The sequence below is a fragment of the Falco naumanni genome, chromosome 2 (genome assembly GCF_017639655.2).
Source record: "Falco naumanni isolate bFalNau1 chromosome 2, bFalNau1.pat, whole genome shotgun sequence".
Taxonomy (NCBI): domain Eukaryota; kingdom Metazoa; phylum Chordata; class Aves; order Falconiformes; family Falconidae; genus Falco; species Falco naumanni.
The window spans coordinates 117,844,792-117,869,880 of NC_054055.1; the positions used below are offsets into that span (position 1 = coordinate 117,844,792).

Genomic DNA, 25,089 nt, shown 5'->3' on the forward strand with positions numbered 1-25,089 from the left:
AATAATTTGGTGCATTACTTAGATAATTATTTTTTAAACAGTGCTCTGTAATTAGAATTATGAGCTTTCCTCAGGGTAAACCAGACTAAAACAGCTGTTTAAAAAAATAACCAAATCAGTTCTGATTAAGCCCAGCAAACAAACAGTTTTTTGGGGCTACAGGCGCTAGAGCTGCTAGGGGGTTTAAATAACACTAATACTTAATTTCTGCACCAGTTTTGATTGTTTTCACTGCATATGCCTTGAAGTCTTTAAGATAGAGTTTTAAAACAGACCTCCCATGTTTAAAAGCACCAATTATTATTTAAGCCCAAGTTTGTGTCTCTTCAGTAGTTAAATTCACATAGATTCAATCTCTTTTCGCATTACCACCACGTGCTTTTAGATGAAATATGTAACACCTACTAATTGCTTTCTAACATACATTGCATTAGGTGAGATTCCTCTATTGCAAGTTGCGTTTACGTGGCATTACTGACAAGGCAATACATTACGTGGCAGCAGCAGCCTGCGAGCCAGATACGTCCCCTGGTCACTAAGCTCAGTTGACACAGGCTGCCAGCCCCAGCACGGGGCCAGCCAGCCTGATCCAGCAGCTTCTGTCCAGGGTGACACGGGCCATCCCATGCTGGGACAAGTAGCCTCTTCAGGCTTCACCCCCATAGCTTCCATATGTTTTCAAATAAATCTCCCTGTCCGGTATTTTATAAATTACTCTCTCAAGACATGCAAAGTAAGTAAAGGCCAGACTTTCAGTTCCTGTCTCTGTGAGATGTATCTCATGTATTTATACATGTCTGTACAGAGATGTATGTATAGGTATGACTGAGAGAAAATACGCATCAAGAAAAAAGTGGGGGAAAAGGACAGCTTTTCTTTCAAGGCATTGAAAGGACTGATATGAACCAGAAGCCCAGACCCAAAGCCCTTGGGCATGCTAGAAGTTCAGTCCTGTGAACATATTAATTTATGAAAATTTCAAATTATAGGGAAGGACCACAACAATTTCAAACCATTTCAATATATTGCTAATTGCAGCATTTTTCATGCACATCTATAATGAAACTGTAATCACGAGGACTCTGTAAAATACAAACCCCAAAGCAATAAAACCAATGCCTTCAGGTTATCATAATTCTTCTGTAACAAGACATGTATGGGCAACCAGTGATATTTTTGGTAACTGATTAAAAAAAATAAAAATTAAAAATTCTTGAGACGTACAAACATTCCATGAAGTTTCTTACAATTACCCAGTACACACGCAGCTGTCGAACTGGACCCTGAATAACAAGAGCTATAAAAGCACCAGTGTGTACACAGCTATCTACATTCTAACCTAAGTATCAGCTGGACAAAAATCACACACACAAATACACAATTATTGCAAATATTTGTGCTGGTGAAGCTCAGCTGCTGGGTTTTGGTTTGGTGGTTTGTTTTTTTTGTTTGTTTTGGTTTGGGGTTTTTTTTTTGTTTTGGTTTGGGTTTTTGTTTTTGGTTTTTCTTTTTTTGTAAAGATATTTTTTGAATACATACTGCTAAAGAATCTCTTTAACTACACATTTTTCATTAAACTGGTGATTTGAAATTTGGACTCCATCTATTAGCAAAATCACACGACCAATTGCCTTTCTTTTCTAACTGGATAATGTGCACTTCAATTGGTTATCACCCAAATGTTACATACTTCATTGAAACATTTATAAGTTCATGTTGACGTTATTTATGGAGGTTAGCCAACTGGAATCTAAAGCAATACCATTTGACTAATATTATTAGCACACCAACTCTCGTGTATTTTAAATTACAATACAATATGAAGTGGTTTTAAATGACTGACAGAGCTAAAGGTCTTCACTTGGTAAATTAGTTAAACAATTGATTTATCCCTAACTCCGCAAATTTCATAATCTGATTTGTAAGGTATTTCACAAATACAAAAAAAAAAAAAAAATAATTCATCCACTGATTTATTGTACTGACTTCCCTAACTGTAGAGTGATATGTTGCTATGTAAGAGGAATAGCATTTTATTAAGAAGCCGCATGTTCTCATCAGTCTAAAAAATTCTTATCGTTTAAAATTATTAGCTTGTTCCCATCGAATCAACAAGAACTTGGCAACTGATTTCAGAGATGGCACGAGCAACCCCTATATGCAGTTGGAGACCCTGTGCATAAAATGTAAAGACAAAAGAAAAGGAAAATATACTCCACCAGGCAACCGTTCCCCCATGTCCCACCTTTAGAGAAGGTGAAAGCAAGCTTTGCTGATGAGGAAAGCATTCCTCCTCGCTCAGGCCACTGCCGTTTTCAGCTGACAGGCTCCAGCATGCCATCATCTGTCTCTGTCACGGGTTCCACCGGCTCCTACTGAGAGGCAGCAACGAGCATCAATCCTCAGCCAAGCAGCCTGCCAGCCATCTGAGATGGGAAAGCTGCCTCTCTCTACCAAAACAGGAACATGCTAGACAAGGATAAAAAAGTAGCCTGCGCAAAGGTCTGCAGGTCCATCACAGCATGAGAAGGTGAAGTAAAAAGTTATGTCAACAACAACAAAGAAAAAATGAACGCTTTGATGTTATGAATAGCTGCTGATGCAGAAGGTGAGGCATGCTGTGTGCACCGTAACCCCTCCTGCCTCCTCCACACACGCCCCTGCTCCTCAGGGAACAGTAGCCACAGACCTGTTGGTCATTTTGACTAGTTTCTCTTCAGATGAACTACTCCAGAATGAACAAGCCTTTATTCTTTAGGAAACATTTTTTTTTAGAATTTATGAAAGCCTTGTAGCATGCTCTTGGTGAATCTTCAATGGAACCATAAAAAAATGTTTTGTACCTCTATCAACAGTTGTGTCTTCAAACTTTTTTTTCCCCCCAATTTCTACATAAAACTGCAATCGTCCCACCTCTTGCATGTTTGCAACTTGACATAAGGAAACTCCTACTGGGACCTGGTGTGAATGATACTGCCTATGCCCAAGAGTCTTCAGCATGTAACAGTCAAGTTCCTCTGACTTCAAACTCCTTTATAATTACTATAGGAAGGAAAGAACTATACATTTTTCTTTTTCTTCAACTAGAAACCTCCTCAGATTGCAGCAGGACATGACTGTTTTCCAAAAGGAGTGTTTCTAAATGGGTTGCAGAGGCAGTATGCAACATTGTATTAATTCTTGGGTTGTTTTTAAATCAACCTTTGGATACAGCCAGCTTTTCCTTTGTTTTTAAATCAACCTTTGGGTACAGCCAGCTTTTCCTTTGTTTTTAAATCAAACTTTGGATACAGCCAGATTTTCCTTTGTTTCTTTAAATCAATCTTTGGATACAGCCAGATTTTCAGCTCATGGAAATAGTCCACAGAAAGTCAACAAAACACATCATCAAGCACCACAAAACAAGTTGCAATGCCCCAAATCAGATTTACAATCTGTAATAGAAGACCAAAAGCCACAACCATTTCAAAACACATCATCTCTAATACGTCAAGAGCATTTCCAAAGTCCTAGCTCAGAGCAATATAGCAAAGATTATTTCTTTTTCGGTCTCCCAGATGATCCTACAAAATCAGAGGTATCCCAGAGTACAATGAATGCATAAGTTTGTGTTTCCACGTGTTTGGGTGGGGAGGCTGGGAATCTGATAGACTTGATCAAACTGATCTAGAGAAAAATGCCCTTCTTGCCCTCAAATGTCAAATCTAACAAAAAGATTAATGAAGAAGGCAGGAGCAGAACATGGTATCCCAAGTGCCTTGGAAAAGTTAACTTGGAGGAGCATCCGTACCCTCAAGGTACATCCAATTGCTAGCTGTGGCCAATCCAATGCTTCAAAGGAAAAGGAAAAAGGCAACAACTCAAAAGCCAAATTACTACGTTACAGGGGAAAAAAGTTCTTCCAAATAGTGGAAATTTTAAAGCATCGTATGAAACTAATATAGACTATGAACAGACAAGAATTAAAAAAAAAAAAAATATCATCAAACCAGCATGCTTTTTATTCTGCCATCTTTTTGAGAGAATTATAACCTGGGACTTTTTTTCTCTAGTACAGAGAAACTATTTCCACCACCACATATGTACTCATGAATGCAACTAACACATTGCATATATTATACTGCATTCATTAATAACATAGTAGAATATTTTTCTGCCACAAAAAAAAAAAAAAAAAAAAAAAAAAAAAAAAAAAAAAAAAAACCCAAAAACCAAAAACCACCTGTAGATTTGATAGTTGTTTCAACTTGGTTCACGTGCAATCTGTAGATGCACATCTGGGGATCTGATGCTAACATGCAAGTGTGAGGTAACAACTTGACTGCTGTGATGGCAAGATGGACAAGGAAGCTTCGCAACAGATGGGCAACTGACAGGCTATAAGATAATCCCTAATTATAAGAGAATTTGGGATAGATGGCCGGTCTGGGTTTTAAGGCAGTAATTTAAACACGCTGCCCCTGGAAAGTAATTATTGCACAGGAAAACAATGTACTCCATTCCAAAGCAGCCCTTAATCCATGTTTAAATAAACTCTACTCTAAACAGACTTGCGCCTGAACACCTGCTTTTACCACAGGACTTGGCGGGGGGTTGTGTGTTTTTCAATTAAAAGACTAACATTTAACTTTTGGGGGGGAAAACCAGAGTCTACTTGTTCAGCAAAGAGATTACGAATTAAAAGGTCAGGTTGTTATCACCCTGCAGATGCAAATCAGAAGTAAGGCTAGAAATCCGACTGAGTGAGAACTCACGCGCTCCGTGTTACAACCACGTTTCAGGTTCGCTGTGGATTAGAACGGATCGGTAGCATGGCCGCAGCGTGGGGGCAAACAAGGATTAACTGCTACTCAGCCCCAAAACCTCTGCTACTGTCTTCCTCCAGCTCTTCCAGGGACTCACCGCTTGTATCCTCCTCATCCCTGCTGTGAGCAAGTGGCTAGAGAAGGCAGAGAGCGGGAGTATTCAGGACATCCCAGCTCCACACACACCTCCCTCCCTGGCCACAGCAGCTGTTTGCCTATGAACAGAGCAGGAGGCAGCTGTTCCCAAAGGATGCAGATGATAAACTGCACCTCTAAATCAGAGTTACAAAGGGAAACTATATATATACACACAGCCACTGGCAAGCGCTTTATCTTGTGTCCTTCTGGTAAGCACTCCAGCACAGGGCTGAGCCCACCAGACAGAAGGCTCATTGAATCACTGTGTCACGGAAAAAAAAAGCCCACCGAGGCGAGGGCAAGATGCAGCCCTTTCTGAACCACCGCTAAAGTACATACTCAGAGCTCTTGAGAGTTCAGTGATGTAAAGAAACATCAAGGAAGCGTTCTTAAAACACTGACCAGAAGAGAATCAGAGAGACCATTTACACATCACCTTCCTCTGAGAGGAAGGCTCTTGAGAAAACAACAGATCTTTTCTGCGACTACATTGAGACAGTGCTCAGTGAAACACAGGAGATGTGTCCTCATTCCTCATTATTCCTATATGTTAACTGTCCACTACTACTTAGGCTGAGCAAAGTAAATTACCCCTTTCATTAGGGTTCATGCTATTCACATGCTCAATTTACTAGAACTTAGGTATGTGCATAAAGGCAGTGCAACTTGAATGAAATCTTAAATACTCAGCCAAAAGCATAGAAACTCAGGTATTAGACACCCTCTCTAACACTGCGTGGAAGTTCGGTTGAAAATTTTGAAGCACTCGCTCTACGAACCTTTGGCACATTTTTACAGCTCGAAGAGTGGCCTGGCCAGGGTTATGAACAACCCATATGATTTTCCAGCGTAACTGGATCAGTTTTCAATCTCTCAGTGTAACAGGCTCATTATTACAATTTAATTATTATTATTTGCAGAGCCGTTCCATGCAAGATTTGGTCAACACATTCTTCCCCACCTTAAAAATTTAATGTCTTTTTAGCAATTAGACACAGAGCAAACTTGCAGAGATACTCATCTGCGTTTAAAGACACTGTTAAATGATACTCCTGTCTGAACTCAAATCAGCACCCTTCCCTTTCTCTAATTTCTTACTTTTTTTTTTTTTTAATTTTTTTTAAGGAGTATTAACTGCAGCATTTAGGTTTCAGTGAAACAATTACATAGATATATTTTACTTACCATGGCATTTTTTCCCCTCCGTTCTTCTCTCTACTCCTGTTCTCTTTCCTGTACTGACCCTTTTAAAAAAATGTCTTTAGCTTGCTTTCTTCCACCTGCTGCAGTTAGTGTGGGTAGAGAAAAGATACAGAAGCTGAAACCCCTTTTACTGTTAATTTCCCTGCCAGTTCACCCCCTCACACAGCATGGGAAACACGACCATCACTGCTTATTAAATGTCACACACAAGTAGCATTTCTAATTCAATCCCCTGTGTTTACAAATACGTATTTGCATAGCCTTGACGTGAAAGCTTTTCACAGTCCAAGTCGTCAGACATTATATATTGTATAAAAATAGCAGCTTAATGAATGGTCTATTAATTTATGAAACAGAAGGTTCATTAGCTGTGGTTAACTCAGATTTCCGAACAACATGATCTTCTGCTAGTATCTAGTGTGTCCTGCTTCCTACCCAGATTTTTTTTTTCTTTTTTTTTATGTTTTTTTTTTTTCCTCCCCCCCAGGATGAACATCAGTTTTACAGCTGGAACGGTGATCTCATTTTCATGGTTAATACACCTTGACTTCACTTCAAGTCACAATCCCTCAGCCCTGCTTTCGTTTTCCATCTTATCCTTTTGGGAGCACAACCTGGAAATTCCTAGAACAGATTTGAAGAGCAGCTTGTTAAAATAACTGCCCATACATGTCATCTCAGTATTAGGATTGCATTACCAAAATATGAAGAAAAGAAAAAAAAAAAAAAAAACCTGTTAAACCTTCAGAGAATTGAAGTTGTTTTGTAATCTAAAGAAACATGATACAGCAGCTGGAGATGCCCCTGTTAAACTGGAACTACATACGATTGAATAATTTGCCTGTATTTCTTTCTATAATAATAAAAAAAATAATAATGACTACATTATGCCATTCATTATGAAAGCAAAGGAACAATTCTTATTTACTGTATCCTACAGCCTCCTACTATTAACGTTGCATTATAAAAAAGCTACAGGATACATATATAAATAAAATAATTCTATATATGCATACGTAAATCCTAGAAATACCTCTTACAGAAATCAAGGGACTGTTCAGGTTAGGTCAAACTCTGTACGAGCGAACTCTGTGAAAGGTTGCAAAACATCAAAGAACACATTTAATATTCGACTTTAATGTTTGCCAAACTTTATGTCCTTTCTTACTTCAGCTGGGTAACAGATGACCATTTCAACATATTTTACTGCTTTATAATAATCACCTTAGAGATTTTCTCTTTTTTTTTTCTGAGAATGGAAGACAATTTTTTTCTTCCTCACACAACAGTTTTGTGCCCCAGTCTCAGTATATGGGGGCGGGGGGACACACAAAACCAGATGAGCTCATAGCAGTAAGCTGTCGGTGGAAGGGGTTTGGTCACTTGTTTAGTGCCATTTCTTAGAGCTGAGGGCTACTTCCAAGTAATTTCTTCTGTCATTCTCCTTCCATTGAAAATCTCTGCCAAATCAAAGAAGAGACTTGATGTATTTTTTCGCCTAGAACTAACTGCTGTGGAAAATGGTTCCTTCAAATTGGAGAACAACTGAATTCTTCCTAGGATTTTGAACTCCTGACGGCTTCCTTACTCCTACATGTAAAATGTCCGCTACTGCTTAGGCTGAGCAGAGTAAATTACTCCTTTCATTAGTGTTCATGCTATTCACACGCTCAATTTACTAAAACTTAGATATGCGCATAAAAGCAGTGCAACTTGAGTGAATTCTTAAATACTCTGCATATAAACTCAGGTATTAGGCACCCTCTCTAACAATGCATGTTAAGTGCAGTTGAAAACTTTGAAGCACTCCCTTTACGAACCTTTGGTACGTTTTTACAGCCCAAAGAGTGGCCTGGCCAAGTTATGAACAAACCGTGTGGTTTTCAAGCCCAAAACCCCTTTTCTGTCACTTAATCTCCAATGTTACTAAAAAATACCATTTAAAAATAACTACAAAAGAAGTATCATGGGATAAAGCATGATTCAAAAAAGCATACAGATTGAAAATATCAATGGCAAGTAAAAATGCATTACTTCAACCATGCTGTTGAAGAGCTGTCCTGTATCACTTCTGCAGTTATTCTGGCTTGGCACAGTGTCAACTTTTACCATATGCCTTTTGCTTCCCTTGTTGAAAGTGAATCTTTCTGTCAAAGAGCAGCTGTTCTAAATTATCACATCAAATTTTAACCTTACAGTAGACAACCACTGAACCCACAGATTCATGACAGTGAAATAGTTTGCCTCCTTGACCTACGAAGGATTTGTCGTTGTTTAGGTCTATTTCTGCCTTAGCAGAACGGCTACACCAATGGTCGGGGTAGCCGATGTAGGCAAGTCCTTAAAGCTGACACTACAAATTCCAGGCAAGGAAGTACTCATCCTTTCTCCCTAAAAAGACTGTGGGAAGTTCAAGTTATTACGTTCCTGTTATGCAATCAAAAATCAAGTTGCAATTTCAAATGCAAAGAAAACAAGACATTACAAATGCAACCCTTGTTATTCAGTTTGCAATCCTGGAAACAGTCAGTTTTGAAACTTCTGCAGTCCAAGTGTTTCAATAAAGTCTGATATCAATTGCTGCTTATTTAGATGTCTGCCAACAGCACATCTTGTGCTTCACGCTGAGGAGCAGCAGACATGCAGAAGATATTGTCATCTTGTACTCATCTTTCAATACGGCTCTTGCTTTAAGAGCATTTTTGTTGAACATTATCAAAACTTACAGCTCTCAATACAATTGCTCTCTATTAAAGTCTAGTACCAGCTGTCATTTGTAATGCATACCCCTGTTAGCCCTTAAAAGTTCCACTCTGGAACTAATAAGGGATTGTCAAATAGCTCTATACACAGATGCAAGTGGCAGAGAAACCGATGGAAAAAGTGTTGTGGTCAATGAATTCACACTGACAATACAATCTTTGTGCAACACCAAGCTAAGATCACATTGAAAGTCACCAAAGACAGTGCAAGAGAAAACATGCTCAGGATGATACTATTAATTTAGGTTTTAATCTTTTGAAAGCCTCCGAAGCAGCAAAGCCATTAAAATGAAAAGGTTAAGGAAATGCCAGGAAGATCCCTTGGGATTCTCTGCGATAGACATCTGTAAGATATTGGCAGTAAAATCCTGCACAAAAATTCAACAGCAGTGGTCTTGAACACATAAGGATCAGAGAACCAAGGCGAAAATTTCTATGTTAAAAAGAGGAAGCAAATGTCTTACACATACTTGTTAAATTTTAAAGGGTCTGGGTCAATACCCAGTATATTCCACTGTTGAGGGTATGTGTGTGTGTTGCTTTTTTTTTTTTTTTTTTGGGGGGGGGGGTGTCTTCTTGTTGCTTGAAAAGCAGGTGATAGGGACAAGGAAAAAACTGCCAAAATAAGCGCACTGTGGCATAGCAAGCACCACCCTAAACTGGTAAGAGATCCAGATTGAGCAAACATACAGGGCAACTTTTGTTGAGTCATGAAGACTTTTGCAATTATTTCATTTTCTGAATGAACCTTTTCATTTCCCAACTAGTTTCAAGTACAAAAAATCAGTTCTGAATTACCTGATCATGTCTACGTTGACACTGTAGTCCTGAACAACCGGGAGAGATGTGTTAGTAAGTTTTTCAAAGAACACTGACGTTAGGTTCCCAATCATTGAGCATTAAAAAATAATAGAAATTATGTCTTTGTTTAAATATTTCTATCGCTATCTCCAATAAATTTAGTAAAGATTCTTCTCAACTAACTACAGAGCACTGTAACAATATATATTTTTATTTATTTTATATATAAAATAAATAAAAATAAATTAACACGGAAACAACACTTTTCTAACTTGAGAATCTGTATAGTGTCACATCAAAAAAATCTCTTTAGGATGTGTGACAAAGGTGCTCACAATCCATAAGATTTTGCCCAAGAAATTTTGTCTGCCTTAAAAACCTGAATTTTAGATCTACTGCTTATGATGTACAAATTGGAGAGTATTTTCCAAATTTGGAACAGAGAAAGTGTTACAAAAAAAGTTGGCTGCAATCTTCCAAGTATTCAATGCAACATAATTCTTCCCCTATGACAAATTATCTGGCTATCTCTGACATAACTTTCATAAGAGTTAAATAAACTCTAAGCAGGAAGGTAAATCCTTCATTGTGTGCTCTGTTTATGTACTTATAGAATATAAAGTGGATAAAAACAATGAATATTTTACAAATAAAGTGATTCATAATTTATAGCTTCTGTCATTTTAGTTTACTAGCTTGAAAGATTAAGAGTCTCTTTTAAAAAACATCTCTCTTGCTTTTAAAAATCAAAACAATACTTCAAAATGAAGGGGAAAAAAAAAAAAGCACCTTAAACTTCTGCTGTAAAAAATGGGAATCCCTAGCTTTTTCAGGTTTCATGTAAAAAGAAACACTTTAATACTTCTATTGTTATATGATATGATCTTTGTATGATCAGATCCTACATTTTATTAAATATAATTATTCCTATACAAAGCCTAAGAGTTAAACCCACGTACTTCTGTAGCATAACGGACACATCCAAGCCACTCGGCTATTCCCAAGGGAAAACATTACCATCCTGTCTGTTGCAGCAAGCACGCGTGCCTTCCGTCTGTTTTCACTTGCACAAGGTTGAGTAGCTCCTCACAGCACCATTTTTTTCTTTACATGTAAAGTTATCTTCTATCCACTGATATAAGCAAGTATGAAGTATATTTCCTTATGCAGAGACAAAATGATTATTTAAAGCATAGGAGGGGGAAAAGAGATCTGGAGAAATGTTTTGCACCCTTAGTAATGTTTTACATATTTTTATCTCCAGTACAGCATTTATTATACTGAAAGAATTAAGTAATGTATGCAATAGTTCAGATTTAGCAGCTGCAGATGGCATTCCTTTTATATCTCCATAAACTCAGAGAAAAAAAATAAGGTTTAGTCTATGCTCACTATAAAACTTGAAGCACTGAATAATTAGTGTTAGGGGAAATTTTGTGAGGACATTTTTGCAATAACCAGGCACAGTGGGCAAACTTCATCTCTCCCTCCTTTACCCCTCACTCCCTTTTCTCCCATTCATTCTGATTAATACCTAAAAACTGTATATAAGGAAGGACTGTTGGATTCCGTTCTCCTTTTTCTTCTGGTTTTTTTTTTAGAAAACGTGTCAGTCACTTGCGGTTAACACTTAAAATTTTATTACATAGCATTACAAAGGAAATTTACAATTCAGACTTACTCTATTCCAGCAACTAAAATTCAGAACTAAACCTTGAAATGATAGCATGCAGAAAATAGAAAGCTGTGCTTTTTGAGTCATGCTGTTCAGGCCCACCAATTTAATTTTCCGTGTGACAACTGGAGCCATGAAGCTTGGGTTTGGTCTAGAGGGTCACCTGTCAGAAGCATTCAAAAGAACATTCAAGCTCACTCATACTCCCACACGGATATACAACTGCCCGCTGCATGTTTGCTAATTAAGTATACCATCATGAAAAATAGCGTTCTCCACGGCCAGCTAGTCTTTCTGAAGTGCATGAAATAAACCACCAACAGCATAGACACATTCAGGATGGAAGAAATTTATTAGTCCAAGCCTGCCAGTGCAGGATTCCCTTTATCATCCGATTACTGCATTTTTAAGAAACAGCTCCTGAAATGAGGCTTTCATTATCTCTCCAAGGAGAAATTCTAGATCATTACAGAACTAAAAGCATTTTTGCTAACATTTATCCTACATTTTCCCATTTATTATGATACTTTTACCCCAGCTCATCCACCTTCCCATCATGAGCTCTATTTCCTTTCTGCAGCATTCAAAACCAAACTGAGCCTAGCTTCTCCACATACAAATCACTCACTGGGCAGGTGATGTGAATGCTCCTTTTCTTTCATCGATCTTTGGGCTGTTCCAAACACTATGCCACTGTATCATCTCCTGGTGGACTTCAAACAGCACATACACAAGCTTCACTGGCCTTTTCATAAAAAACAGTCACGTCGTTTACTTTGATTAGGTACAGCAACGGGTAGGGAGCAATTAGCCTGTCCTCCAAATAAGAAAGCACTAGTAGAGAAGGAGAGTGGGGGAAATAGGTATTAGAGATGAGATATTAAACGTGAGTGGGTCCTTGAAAATTGTTAAACCAGAAGCTGAAAAGGGAGCAGTTATTTTCTCACTATACAAGGACATGGAAAACTTTATCCAATTGACTTAAAGCAGAAGACTTGAACATAGCAAGAATATATGTTTTCCACACAAGACAAGATACAGCATCCATTGCCATGAAAACTTACAGACTAAAAATACAAACGAGTCAAAAAATAGAAAAATCAACAGGTGACAGGTCACTGATTGCTATTGCACACAGTCTTTCTTACAAAATGTATCTTAAATCTCTGAAAGTCAAAAGTAGATTGGCAGAAGGTGACAGGTACACCCGGTAAAGCAGCACATTACACAGTTTCTTATACTTTTCCTTAGGAATCCACCGTCAGCCAGTGTTGGAGAAAGGGTACTAAGGCAGATAAACCTCTGATCTGATCTACTATGACTATTTGATGGGAAACAAATGGAAAAGATGAGTTATCCTTGTTGACTGGGAAACAGGATGGAGACTACCATAAAGCATTAGGTTTAGTGTGCAGTTCCAGCCAGCTGGGTTTTCCCCCTAATTAAAACACACTAATTCTGAGTGACGATGTTATAAAGATGTAGTTTGGCCAAAACGGCATGAAGAGATGATTTAGAAAAGATACTGTGAGGAAGAAGTTCTAGTCAACCATGACATACTACAGTAAGATTAAGTAGACAGGATCACTACTATGCAAGTACTAACAAAGCTGTAGCAACAGTCTACAGTGGATAAAATATACCACATTTAGTTAACTAACATACATATTAGCTAAGGGGGAGAAAAGGTATGAAAGAGTGTTTTTTCCAACATGCTCCCCAACATGTATTACCTTACCGTATACAAACCTAACCCCTCCAAAATACTGACCAGGCGCAAAAGTCTTTCCTAGACGACATGTTAAATCTTTAGCTGTTCACCTGAAGTATACCACGAAGACCAAAATTCCTCAAGGTTATACAATTCGCTTTTGAGAAATCATTTCTCCACACATGCACATTAACGAGGATGAGGATGGTCACCTCAAAATTGGTCTTGATTCTTTAAGTGACTGACAGGTAGGTATCGCGCTGCTGTACGTGTAAACTGCTTGTCAGGTGGTAGGACCTAGAACAGAACAACAATCTTTCCAACAAGAACCAATATGCTGAGTAAAGCCAACAGTCCAGTCTTGGCTTTTCAGAGCTTAGGTACGAATGTGTTATAAAAACACGTATGTTTTTATATGTACACGTACACCAATAACAAAAAATGGCTCGAGCCTTATGTCAACTTTTCCTGGTTATGCAGAGAAAGTGAAGCAGTTGTGGATAACGGCAGGAGGCATGACTGTGCCTTAATATTTTTCCAAGTACCCAAAAAACTGTTCTGAATGAAATTTAAATAGGCTGATCATATACCATTAGGGCCCTTCATTTTAATCGTCAGTGATAATCCCCCGCTAGTGCAAAATGACATTGTTTCCTAACACAGTGTTACAGAAAGAAACAAAATCAAAAATGTAGGATCAAGTAGTGACAGACACTAAGTCATTGAGTGCTTTCAACTACTGGGGAGATAATTTTTATAACTTACTACTCTTTCAAACTTCAACTGAAACTTTTTTCCCCCCTAAATTATGCCTTTGTTCTAGCCCATGCTTGTAACACCATTTTGGATCTTCTATAGATTCTATAATCCTGACTCTACTGAACTTTTGATGACAAGAAAGTTAAAAAAAAAAAAAAAAAAAAGGCAAAAAAAGTGCACCTTAAACCCCAACACCCAAAAGGAAGGAGCCAGAAAAGGAGCAAAGAAAAGGAAAAGGAAAGGTGCAGGGGCAGCCTTGAGCTTGAGGTCAAACCAGAACTCTCTTTTCCGAGCTTTCCAACTCCTGCCGAGTTACTGATGCCAACAAATGGGAGGTTTTGAATTACTGACTGCTTTTAGAGTGCCACTTCAGTCACACCACACTGAAAGGAGTTGATAAATATGACTTCCGATAAAAGTTAGTAGAACATTACATGTTAAATCAGAATATACCAGGAGGAACTGTCGCTATTGTTAAAGGTTTCATCGTATATCACTCCCTCAATCAAAAGCTGGTGAGGAAGTAAAAAAAAAAGGGGCGGGGGGGGGAGAGAAAAATAGAGTAGTCCTACAGTCTAATTTTATGCCTTTCAAATCATGTATGATATACTCACACATGGATGTAAGCTCACTCTAATCTCTGTAGAACTCTGTGCGAGCTGCCTCGTTTACTCCAAGCATTTTGAGGGTAAAACCAATTTAAAATCTAGTTAAAAGCAAAACCAAACCAAACACACGCCTACCCCTTTCCTCCCACGCCTCCCTGCCATTTTCTGAGAAAAAGTCACCCTAATTAGAGCAACAATTTTCACAATGACGTGGCTATGGTTTGGTGGGCTCCTGGTAGCTCCCCAGGCCTTCCCTGTTTTACATAAAGATTGCGGCAGGACGGATGAAAAAGGAACAGGCGCTCTTTCAACCAGGTTCAAAATACTTTAAATTTCTGGTTTTATGGATATCTGCATATGCACATGTACACAGACACACACCCCACGGTAAATATCTCAGCTACTACTCCTTCCATCTATGGTATATCTAGATATTACTGATCCATTTTTACTCATTTATTTAACGGAAAACCCTTTGCCACAGCCAGCACCCTTTAAGGCACTCTGTGAAAAGAGGATTAAGCTTCAAAATGCACTTTTATAAAAAGGAAAGTGTATAACACCATCATTTGGCTGATATTAAAATTAAGTAAACATAATATGTATTTCTCTAACTTTTTTTTAAAAGACCATTTTTGGACAACCTCAAAATCTCTGGTATAGTCTCATTCTTGGGAGCATTCACATAACCACAGTTTGGAGAAACCAAAAGCTTGGAGACAACTATTTTGAGTTAAATATATTAGTATTCATGAAAATGCAATTTTGAAGTTCCAAATACTGATTTTCAAAATGCATCTGCATTTAGGAACTATACTAACTGAAAAAATGCTACCTGTTTTTTTCTGACCAACGCCAATTAATCAGCACAGCTCAGTAGCAAAGTTTGTACATCAAGCCACAAAGTTTAAAAAAACCAAACACACACACACACACACAAAAATCAAATATTTTGACACAAACAATGTATTTGAGAAAACTATAATCTACTGGAAGGAAGTCCAAGAGTGGTAAGAGAGGTTAGATTTGCTACAGACTGTATTAAGTAAAAATCAATTACTGACCCTTATCAAATATTTTTAGCAGATTACATTATGTACAGAGATTAAATAAACCCCGTTTTCACGGTGATTTTATGAACTCATTTATTTCTCTCAAGAATTTGGAGACTATTAACAGGACCCAATACACAGAGTAGGGGCACAAAGTGAAGCCCCTGTTAATCATCGAACTATGAACATGGAGGGCATCGTTACCTTGGCACGCAAAGCCTCTTTCTTCATAGCCAGCATTACACAAGCACTTCCCTATGGGCACTAGCCATTCTCCTTCTGTACTGCAATACATCTTGGGCGGCTCTTCCTCCTTGGAATGATTGACACAAGAACCCCGCACCTCCACCAGTGACTGGGAGTCCATGGGTACCGTATCGGGAAACATGGCGAGGTTCTTGACAGTGAAAGGGCACTTTTTGAAGTACACTCGCACCGAGACTAAGGCAACACACGCACCTACGTCTTGAAAAGCCAAGTAAAAGCCTTTCCTGCTGACAGGCCCCACCTCGCGGACTTCTGTGTTCAGCTTGAGAATTCGGTCCCCGAGATCCATTTGGGTGAAGCTCTCATCAGCCGCAATGGTGTCGATCTTCGTGAACTGATGCTCTCTGAATTTTACCAAATGGTCATCATCAGACTCCATATAATAGAGATTGAAGGTCTCTTTGCAAGTGCCCAGGACTAGAGGGATACTATTACAGTCCCTCAAGGTAAACTTGAGCTCCACATAGATCTTCTGAGCTGAATTGCGTGGAATCCAGTTTGTTCGCAGCCAGTTGTTTTGACTGTGATCCATAACATTGCACACTTGGTAAGTTCTTATTGGAGTATAATGCTCATCAACACCACTAATCTCTTCCCACTGGAAAAAAGAAAAAAAAAAAAAGAGAAAAAAAAAAGGGGGAAAAAGGATATATTTTAAAATTAATGATTATACCAATAAATATCACATTTAGAGAGAAAAGTTGTAAAAAAGAAAAAATCGCTTTGCTTGGAAATCTCTATGAAATAGACAAAGACTGGTTGAACTTGTACTTACTTTTTTTTCCTATTTAAACATGTAAACATCTTAAAGGAACACAGAATTCACCATTAAGAAGTCAGGTTTTACCAAGTTATTTCAAGGTGGCATGAAAGAGATGATACAGCTGGTTTGCATTATTAAAAACCTCTGATTTTTTCAACTATATATGCAGTGCCGTCACTAGGACACCACCACATTTTCCCTGTTAGAATCAAGTTGTACTTCAAAGATTTAACAAGATTTAAGATCTTACAAACAAAAGTCAATGGCTCCCACTGAAATTCCATAAAGTCATAACAAAATGTTACTGTTTAAAATTTATACAAAGCATGACAATTGATTTTGCTTGGGGTATGTGTCCTCTGCACAGTCAAGCTTAGCCCGGTTTCCAGACTTATTAAAAATACCATCAACTTACCGTATATTGATTACTTAATACATCTATACTATATAGGCTATGATGCTAAAATGTTTTTTGAAGATTATATTGTCATCGTTTGTTTTTACATCAGTCATCAGCTGACAAACTCACTCGACCCAGCCAGGGAAGGAATGGGTTTCCTATTTGTGAATTACTCATGTACCAGTCCAACCTGATTTCTGAAGTCAAGCTCACCGGAGAGGAATTATTTACTTATCACAGGGGAAAGAAATCCTACAGGGGTCCTTAAAAGTAATTACTTACTCTTAGTCATTTACCATACACAACTAAGTGACTTAAGATGCATCCTTCCTCACTTTCTCCCCAAATGGATGACTAGGACTAGTATTTTGGGGTGTGGGGTTTTTTAAGGTTATCATTCTTCAGCTTTCACCCACACAAAACCTGCAGCTGTTCTATATTCCAGGTCTTAAAATACAAAATGAGGAGCCTCACCACTAAAGCGCTAGAATTAAAACTCATGACAACGAACAACACCTGTTACAGGATCACACAATGACTGAAATTGAAAGAAACCCTCCCAGATCTTCTAGCCAAACCCCCTGCTCACGCGGGGTCAGCCTGAGCGGGTTCCTCAGGATCCTGACCAGCCAGGCTTTTGAGTATCTCCAAGGATGGAGACCTCACAGCCTCTCTGGGGTGTTTGATTGTACTTGGAGTAAAAAGCTTCGTCCGTATGTTTAAACAGGATTTCCTGTATTTCCAGTTGTACCCGTTGCCTCTTGGCCTTTCACTGGGCACCAGAGAGAAGAGCCTGGTTCCATATTCTCTATACCCTGCCATCAGGTATTTAGACACACTGGTAAGATCCCCCTGAGCCTTATCTTCTGTTATGTGCTTCAAAGTTAATTACACAAACGAAAGAGGTAAACTCCTATCGTGATAATGAAGCACACACTAACAGAGCATATGGTAGCACAGCAGCTAGAGAAACCCCTGCTTCACCGTCACCCACATGCACAGCCCTTGCAAGAAACACAGATGCTGCCCCACGCAACCAGATGTAGCACAGCTGGGGAACAGTAAAGCTCCAAACGGAGCTGCTGCGTGGGACAAAACCTGGAGATGTGAAGTAGACAGAATTAAGTATGTTGTGAGAAACAACTGCCACTTTGCGGGGAGTGAGACAAAGAAGAACTTCTACCAGAAAAGCATCTTGCCTCAAAAAACCAAGTCACATCAATGTTATATTTAGGATCTCAGACTATTAATTGTTCATTTTATGTCAGCACCTTTTGTTGCAGGACCTTAGCAAACGTTAGGAAAGTATTATTTCCACTATACCCACAAAGAAACCAAGGGGCCAAAGCATCAACTGTCTTTACAGGTTCCTGGTTTTATAACACATATACTGCACACACACAAAGGGAAAAAAAATTAAAAAAATAAAAATTAAAAAAAAAGCGCAAAGTGACCACATCAGAGTAATATCTGAGAGTTCTCAGTCCCGACCCACTGATTTAAGGAAGTTTTGATATGACTAAGGGCTGGTCAGTACAATGAAATTGTCCACGCACCACTGAAGATGTGATTTTAAATCATGTTATTAAACCAATAGATAAAAGCAGTATAAATACACTTCCTTTAATTGAAACAAAGTTTATTTTAGTCCACTTTACAGACCTGACTATACAGAAATTTTATCTCTTCCTGGCTATTTCAGAGTTAAAAACACCATCTCGGATGTGTATGCAGCAGAAAGCCACGACAGCACGGGGACCTGCTGAGTCAGAGGCACTACACTGGAGCTCATGGCACCCCATGTACAAGGTCAAGCTCCTGCCTATACAAGAGGCAGCTGGACCCTGGCTCCCAGCCTCTGCCGAATTCCCAAAACCGAGTGGCAGACCCTCCTCTGACAGATGTCCTTGTACAAGTACAGCCCAAGCCAATAATCTGATCCTGTTGCAAAAAGCCGTTCAGATACCATAACAGCCTCCCGGGAAGCTGGATGTACCTATTCAACCACAGGTCCTACCTGGACAAATAAAAATCCAGTTACAACAACTGGATGAAACTAGGTAAGATTCTATAATGAAACATAATTTTATGGGCATTTAAAGCAGCTCACACTGATTAATAAGTGATCTCCTCCTTACCTCTTCCATACAATCTCTCATCACTTCAAGATATTTTACATGTTCAGTGAGATACAGAAACAAAACCAGGAACTCGTAGAATTCAAAACATCTCCACAACAGATGTGATTTTTCTAAAAAAGTCTCTGCTTTTTTTTTTTTTCAGAAGTCTCTTACCTAACATACTCACACAGACAATTGGATGTAGATGTACGAATTGCACAATACAGGTAGCACCACTACAGTGTTCTTCACCTAGAAGTTGCAAAGTGCAATTATCACTTCATTAATTTGCAATGAAGACCAAATTGCTTGGAAACCGTTGTAGTCCACATTAGACCACTATCATAAAAAATAAAATTTCAAATCTATCATTTAACGCAGAAGCATTGCTGGATGGAAGAAAGAGCCTCACATAAGGTGCTAACCTGCTAACCTGACCAAAGTAATTTAACTGTTACAAAACCTGTTGAGATGCTGGCAGAGCGACCACACGAACGATCCATACCGATACCCTGTAAATCAGACACTGGTGGCACACACCTAATTCTCACCTCAATTACATGCAATTACTCGGGTAACTCTGGTCCAAGGGGCATTAATACTTCAAAGGTGTCCCAGCCGGCATTTCTTTCTCTCAGTACTGTGCAGCTATGGAACCAATGGGTATTTGTCAGCCCTGGCTATGGTTAGACTAGAAATTAATAGCTGGGTTCTAAATACTGGAAGAATGAAGCGACAGGACTATCTTCCAAGCAGCCCGACAGGGACAATAAATCCAACTTCCTTTTTTTTTTTTTTTTTACAGAAGAGATTTATAATATCTTGTCAGGGATTTTATGACAGCATGATGGGGGAGCTGGAAATCTGTTTTACGAGCCTTTGGGTGCTGGATTTGTTCCCATTGTCAAGAGGGAAGGAGCGGAGGTGTGACCATCATCTCTGAATTCACATTATTTTTACACTCTGCTTATATCATATTACTCTAATGCCTTCAGGAACCTTCCACACCATTGAAACACGTCCAGGAGAAGTGCCATAGCACCACTCCCTCCCCAGCATGTAATCTGGCTTTTGGAAAGCCTTCTTTGGTTTGCTTTTAAATTTTTAAATCTTCTCTAGATGCTGTTAATGGCAGGAAACAAGAGAGTTTTCAGTGATACAGAAGATCCTGAGATGTCCAGTGAGAGGGTCTAACTCATCTGCTTCTGTCATACTGACCAACAAAGGTGGGACAGAAAGGGTTTTCTTTTCCAGAACAGATCTAGCAGGGTGTGCTGGACTTACGGGTTTGGGTTTTTCTCTTCCATTTTCTTTACAAAAGGGAATGCACCAAAGTGAATGTAGGCCATTGCCTAGGATGTCATCATCAGTCTCACTAAGAAGTTCCTTCTCAATGTGCTAATCTAGGACATGAGTTATCTCCTAAGTTCTTTCACCCTTCCTGTGTCATGCTGCAGATTTTGTGGCTTTTTAGCCTTCATTAAAAAAAAACCAAAAAACAAACAAACCCCCCCACACACACAAAAACCAACCCAAACAAACAAACAAAAAAAAACACAAAACATAACCAACCAATAAAAAGTTCCCAAAACCGAAAAACAACCAACATGACACCCAAACCCCCCTTAAGTTTCAGTTAAGAAATTGAAGGCTATTTGTGATTTATAATACAACATATATGCATACGCATGCTTCCAAAAACCATACATTTTATCTTTCAGCATCACAATCCTATAAAACTCCTAAACTATAAACCTCCTGCTAAAACTGGAGTTTGGTCATTTCCCAAGGCACCTCTGGAACCAACTCCCTAAGAGTCCACTGACAGCCTCAGGCAACAGTCTAACGATATGTCTTTACAATTTTATTTTACATTAAGAAATCTGGTACGATGATGTATTCAGTACAATTTGGTACGAGTACCATTTCAGGTAATGTCCAAATGTCCTTTAACAGAAATTAATCATTCTAATAGTGGCTAGATGGGACATAAACTACACAATCACTGTGCACGCTCAGGCACAGACTGGGAATACGGTGCTGAGGAATCGGAACAAAAGTAGGAGCGAGTGAGTGACATGCCTTTGAAACCTCATGAAAACACCTTCTGTGCTAGGATGTCCCACCCTTCCTGAGCAGAGCACTCAAAATCATTGCTGATTTCTAAACTAATTTTAATATTTTTTTTTTGTTAGTGTCATTGCTTTTCACCAATGCACGGTGTTCACATAAGCCTCTACAGAACTGCCATTCTCTACAGAACTGCCATTCAAACTAGACCTGAAAAACACTTTGTTCTAATACTGAAAACTGACCCTGCTCTGATCTACTGGCTCTTAGTATTCGATACAGTTTTTCAGCTGGGGGGGGGGGGGTGGGGGGGGTGGCATGGAAATCACCTTTATTATGCCTCACTGAGCAATGACAAAAAAATTTTTGTATGCGCACTTTCTGCCTTCTGCTATTTAGTCAAGCAATTCCCTTCCCAAACAGAAGATCATTATGATAGCAATCTCACATTGCAGATAAGTACATGCAAATTTTCAACATTTCACTGACATACTAAATCTTTCCTTTTTTTTTTTTTTTTTTTATTGCCTCCCCCCCTCCCTTAAAGAGAGGTAAACAAACAAGCCGTGCCGTGAGCAACCCAACGAATGAAGCCTAGTTTCCTACAAATCTGTGTCTCGTGCTTGGTGTCCAACATGGACTCTGATGTCTAATAAAAGGTGAGCATAAAAAAAGTCTTTTCCTCATTGGGAATATTAATGCCATCTCTGTCTGTCTCCCTCTTCCCTCCTATTGCTTATTTTCATAAATCTTGTAGCGACTTAAGCCTTCTGAGACCTCTACTCCTCCATGAAACCGTTCAAATTCACCTCTGAGTTCAAAAACTACTAACTGGGACCTTCCTCTCCCTTGTACATACACACACTCCAACACATACTTGTCTGAAGTTTCCATTTGCTCCAGAGATTATGCTAAAAAGACGACAACGGCTCCACATACAGACAGTATTTAAAATTGCTGAGACTGGTGTAGACACTATGCCTTTCTGCTGAGGTTTTAAGGGAGGGGGGTCTTTGATAAAAACATGTATTTGTAAGCAAAAAATCAAAATAGTCAACATGTTCTATTATGAGCTTAACATTAAGCATATGAGGGTTTCATGCAGAACTTGGAAAATGCTGAAATATTCCTATGTGTGTTTAATTCCTAGAAGTACTGAGATGACTGATCAACAGGCATTTGAGGTATTGCTCTGTATTACAGCAATACTTTTTGGAATTATTTCCCTCAGCCAGGAAAAAGTTACAGGGGCAATTCAGTAGAAGTCCTGAGTAAGAGCATAAAGTAGATATTCCTCGTGAAAAGTTCATTCCATTGGAAAGAAGAAATCGATATGAAGTATTTGACATCATCTTCCCCACCCACCCCCACCCACCCCCAGTTTTTCTTGACTTTTATTTCTTTGTGCCAGAAATGTATAAAAATTAAGCAATTTTCTTATTTTGGAAAGTGGGAGTGCTACAAACAAACATTCTTAACCAAAGAAAATTCAGTTCCAATGGCATCCTTGTCAAGTTGATGTTACAACAGACTGTTTCATATATTCCTTACTGTAATACTTCAGCATCCTTCAGCATTACGCAATGCTCTCTGCTATTTAGCTTAAGAGTGGGGAAATTAATCTTCACTGATATAAAAATTTCATTTACTTCTTGGTCTATATATCTGACACTTGCCCAAGACTCCTTGATCTTGCTCTCGAGGGACATTTGCCATTAACTTTAATAAAAGCATGAGCATAGCCAGAGTTGAAATGCTTAAATGAAATCCCAACTTCTAAAGAAGATGCATTGTGACGTGCAAAGCTTTCAGAAAGGACAAAAACTTTAGAAATAACAATGGGCACAGGGAAACCACATCCCAAAAGACGAACCATCACCATCACAGACAATTGTATCTTTATAAAAGAATATAAAAATCTACAAGTCATTTTCTGACAACGTTGTACTTGTCACCTTAATTAACTGAGGATACAATTCACGTTAAATATGAAACATCTGACATTATTTATACTATAGCAACATAACAGGCTAAAATTGAAAGCCTCAGGCATGGGAATATTCACCACATCTAAATAATGTTTCTATTATTGTTTTTGCTTTTTGGGTTTTTTTTAAAAAAAACTTTGCATACGAGAATTTGACCTAATCTTTCAGTATGATAATAGGGAATTACAGTGTATTTAAACAAACATACATACATACACACACACATATACATATATATCAATCTAACTCTTTCTCTGTCACACACTGTCCAATATTTCAAACATTTCCATCACCCTGAAGAACACATTTGGGAAACAGGTTGCAGGATTTAAGACAAGATGAGTAACTTTGATGCCTCCTTTGTTTTAGTACTTAGCTCTTCTGTTGTCATTTTTACTGCAATGTTAAATATGTCCAAATTCAGGTCAATAAGAGAATCAAGCTTTCACATGTTGAACATGACTCTAATGTATCCTAATCAACTTCACAGCCAATACATAGGGAATAAGAACTTTTGCTGTTACTTGAAAGTAAAAAAGTATTTGAGGAGAGTGTTCAACAAAAAAAAAGCCAGAATCCTGAGGAGTGGGGAAATCAAACACCCAACAAAAATTAGCACACGTTTTAGGACAGCTTGAGGCTAGGAATTAAAATAATTCAAATCTACAAGGAAGGTGAACTTTCCCACATAATATATAAAAATTTAACTAAATTGTAACAGGATGCAAGAACTCTGAAAGCCTCCTATTGACAAAACACCCTGCAACGACGGTATCACAGAAGAACACGTTCCACACCAACTCATCTATATGAAACCACTTTCCTCATAACATCACCAAAGATGCTGATGCATGGCCCGTAAACACCCATCAACTGGGATCAGAGAACAGAAAATTACCTGATTTGGGAATTTGAGAAATTTAGGAAGTAACATTTTCTTCTACGTTTGGCTTTCAAAAGTCAATGAAATTACCTGATAGTACCGGGTCAGTCCCCAGTTTTTATTTTTTGGGTTTTTTTCTAAGATGCAACTGAAAGAAGAGGAATTTGCATGGTAAGAGTTTTCCAGTTTTGCTGCACATCCAGTGATAAGCATTGCATAAACCCTGCTACGGCACAAACTGGTATGCTTTCTCCTAGTGCTGCTTTACTAACCTATGGCCTTACATCAACCAGTCAGAACCGTGAGATGAAAAAGCTCTACTGTGACAGAAAGTAAGCAGATCAGAGACAATGTATGGTTGAAAGAAGGATATATACATGCAACTATACTCTAAGGTCACCCTGGTAGTGCCACTGCTCTGCCCCTCTGTTCAGTTACCGCTGAAGTCTTCACGTTTGTGAGAGCAGAAGACACACACGCAACAGAGTATCGTTGCAATCAGGATCCATTTTCTTCATAACCACACAAACCAGTTTCAGAACTACAAGCAAGACAAGATCTTAACGTCTTGTCTGATAAGAACTCAGATGAACTAAGAAACTTATATAGTGTCCAGGTATTAAATTTGGCCAACAAAAACTGAGATATAGCATTTGCCATGTAACACATAGCTCCAAAATTATCCCAGATTATCCAAACCCACCAGGTCTAATGGAAGATTCTTAGCTAACCTTTTGCCTGTTTTGGTTTTTCACGGTTTTTTTCTTTCACTATAAGCAAAGCCAAAGTAGTGAAACTCAGAAAAAATAAAAAAAATATCATTTTTCTAACAAAAAAGGCAAGCCCACCCTCATCCTCCCCACAAATACATGCAGTTCCTGGCACATGACCTGACAAGGGATGGTGTCCCATGGTGTGACCACAGAATCCTAGCCTGGTCAGAAAAGTAGGATCAAACATGGGAAAAGATGGAAATCACAAGAGCCTCATCCCTCTGCCTAGAACAGCCACATCATACCTTGCTACCTACAGCACAATATATATTGCTACAGTGACCTGAAGATCTTTCAGAGTAAATAAACCT

General features: G+C 38.6%; 1 protein-coding gene across 2 annotated transcripts in view; it reads right to left on the reverse strand.

Moving 5' to 3' along the window:
* Positions 1–25,089, reverse strand: part of EPHA3 (EPH receptor A3) — a 231,620-nt gene that overhangs the window by 141,428 nt on the left and 65,103 nt on the right. For both annotated transcript variants that reach the window (XM_040583035.1, XM_040583034.1), the window contains exon 3: positions 15,719–16,379. In XM_040583035.1, the coding sequence (XP_040438969.1) occupies positions 15,719–16,379 (661 nt within the window). The remainder of the gene's footprint in view (positions 1–15,718; positions 16,380–25,089) is intronic.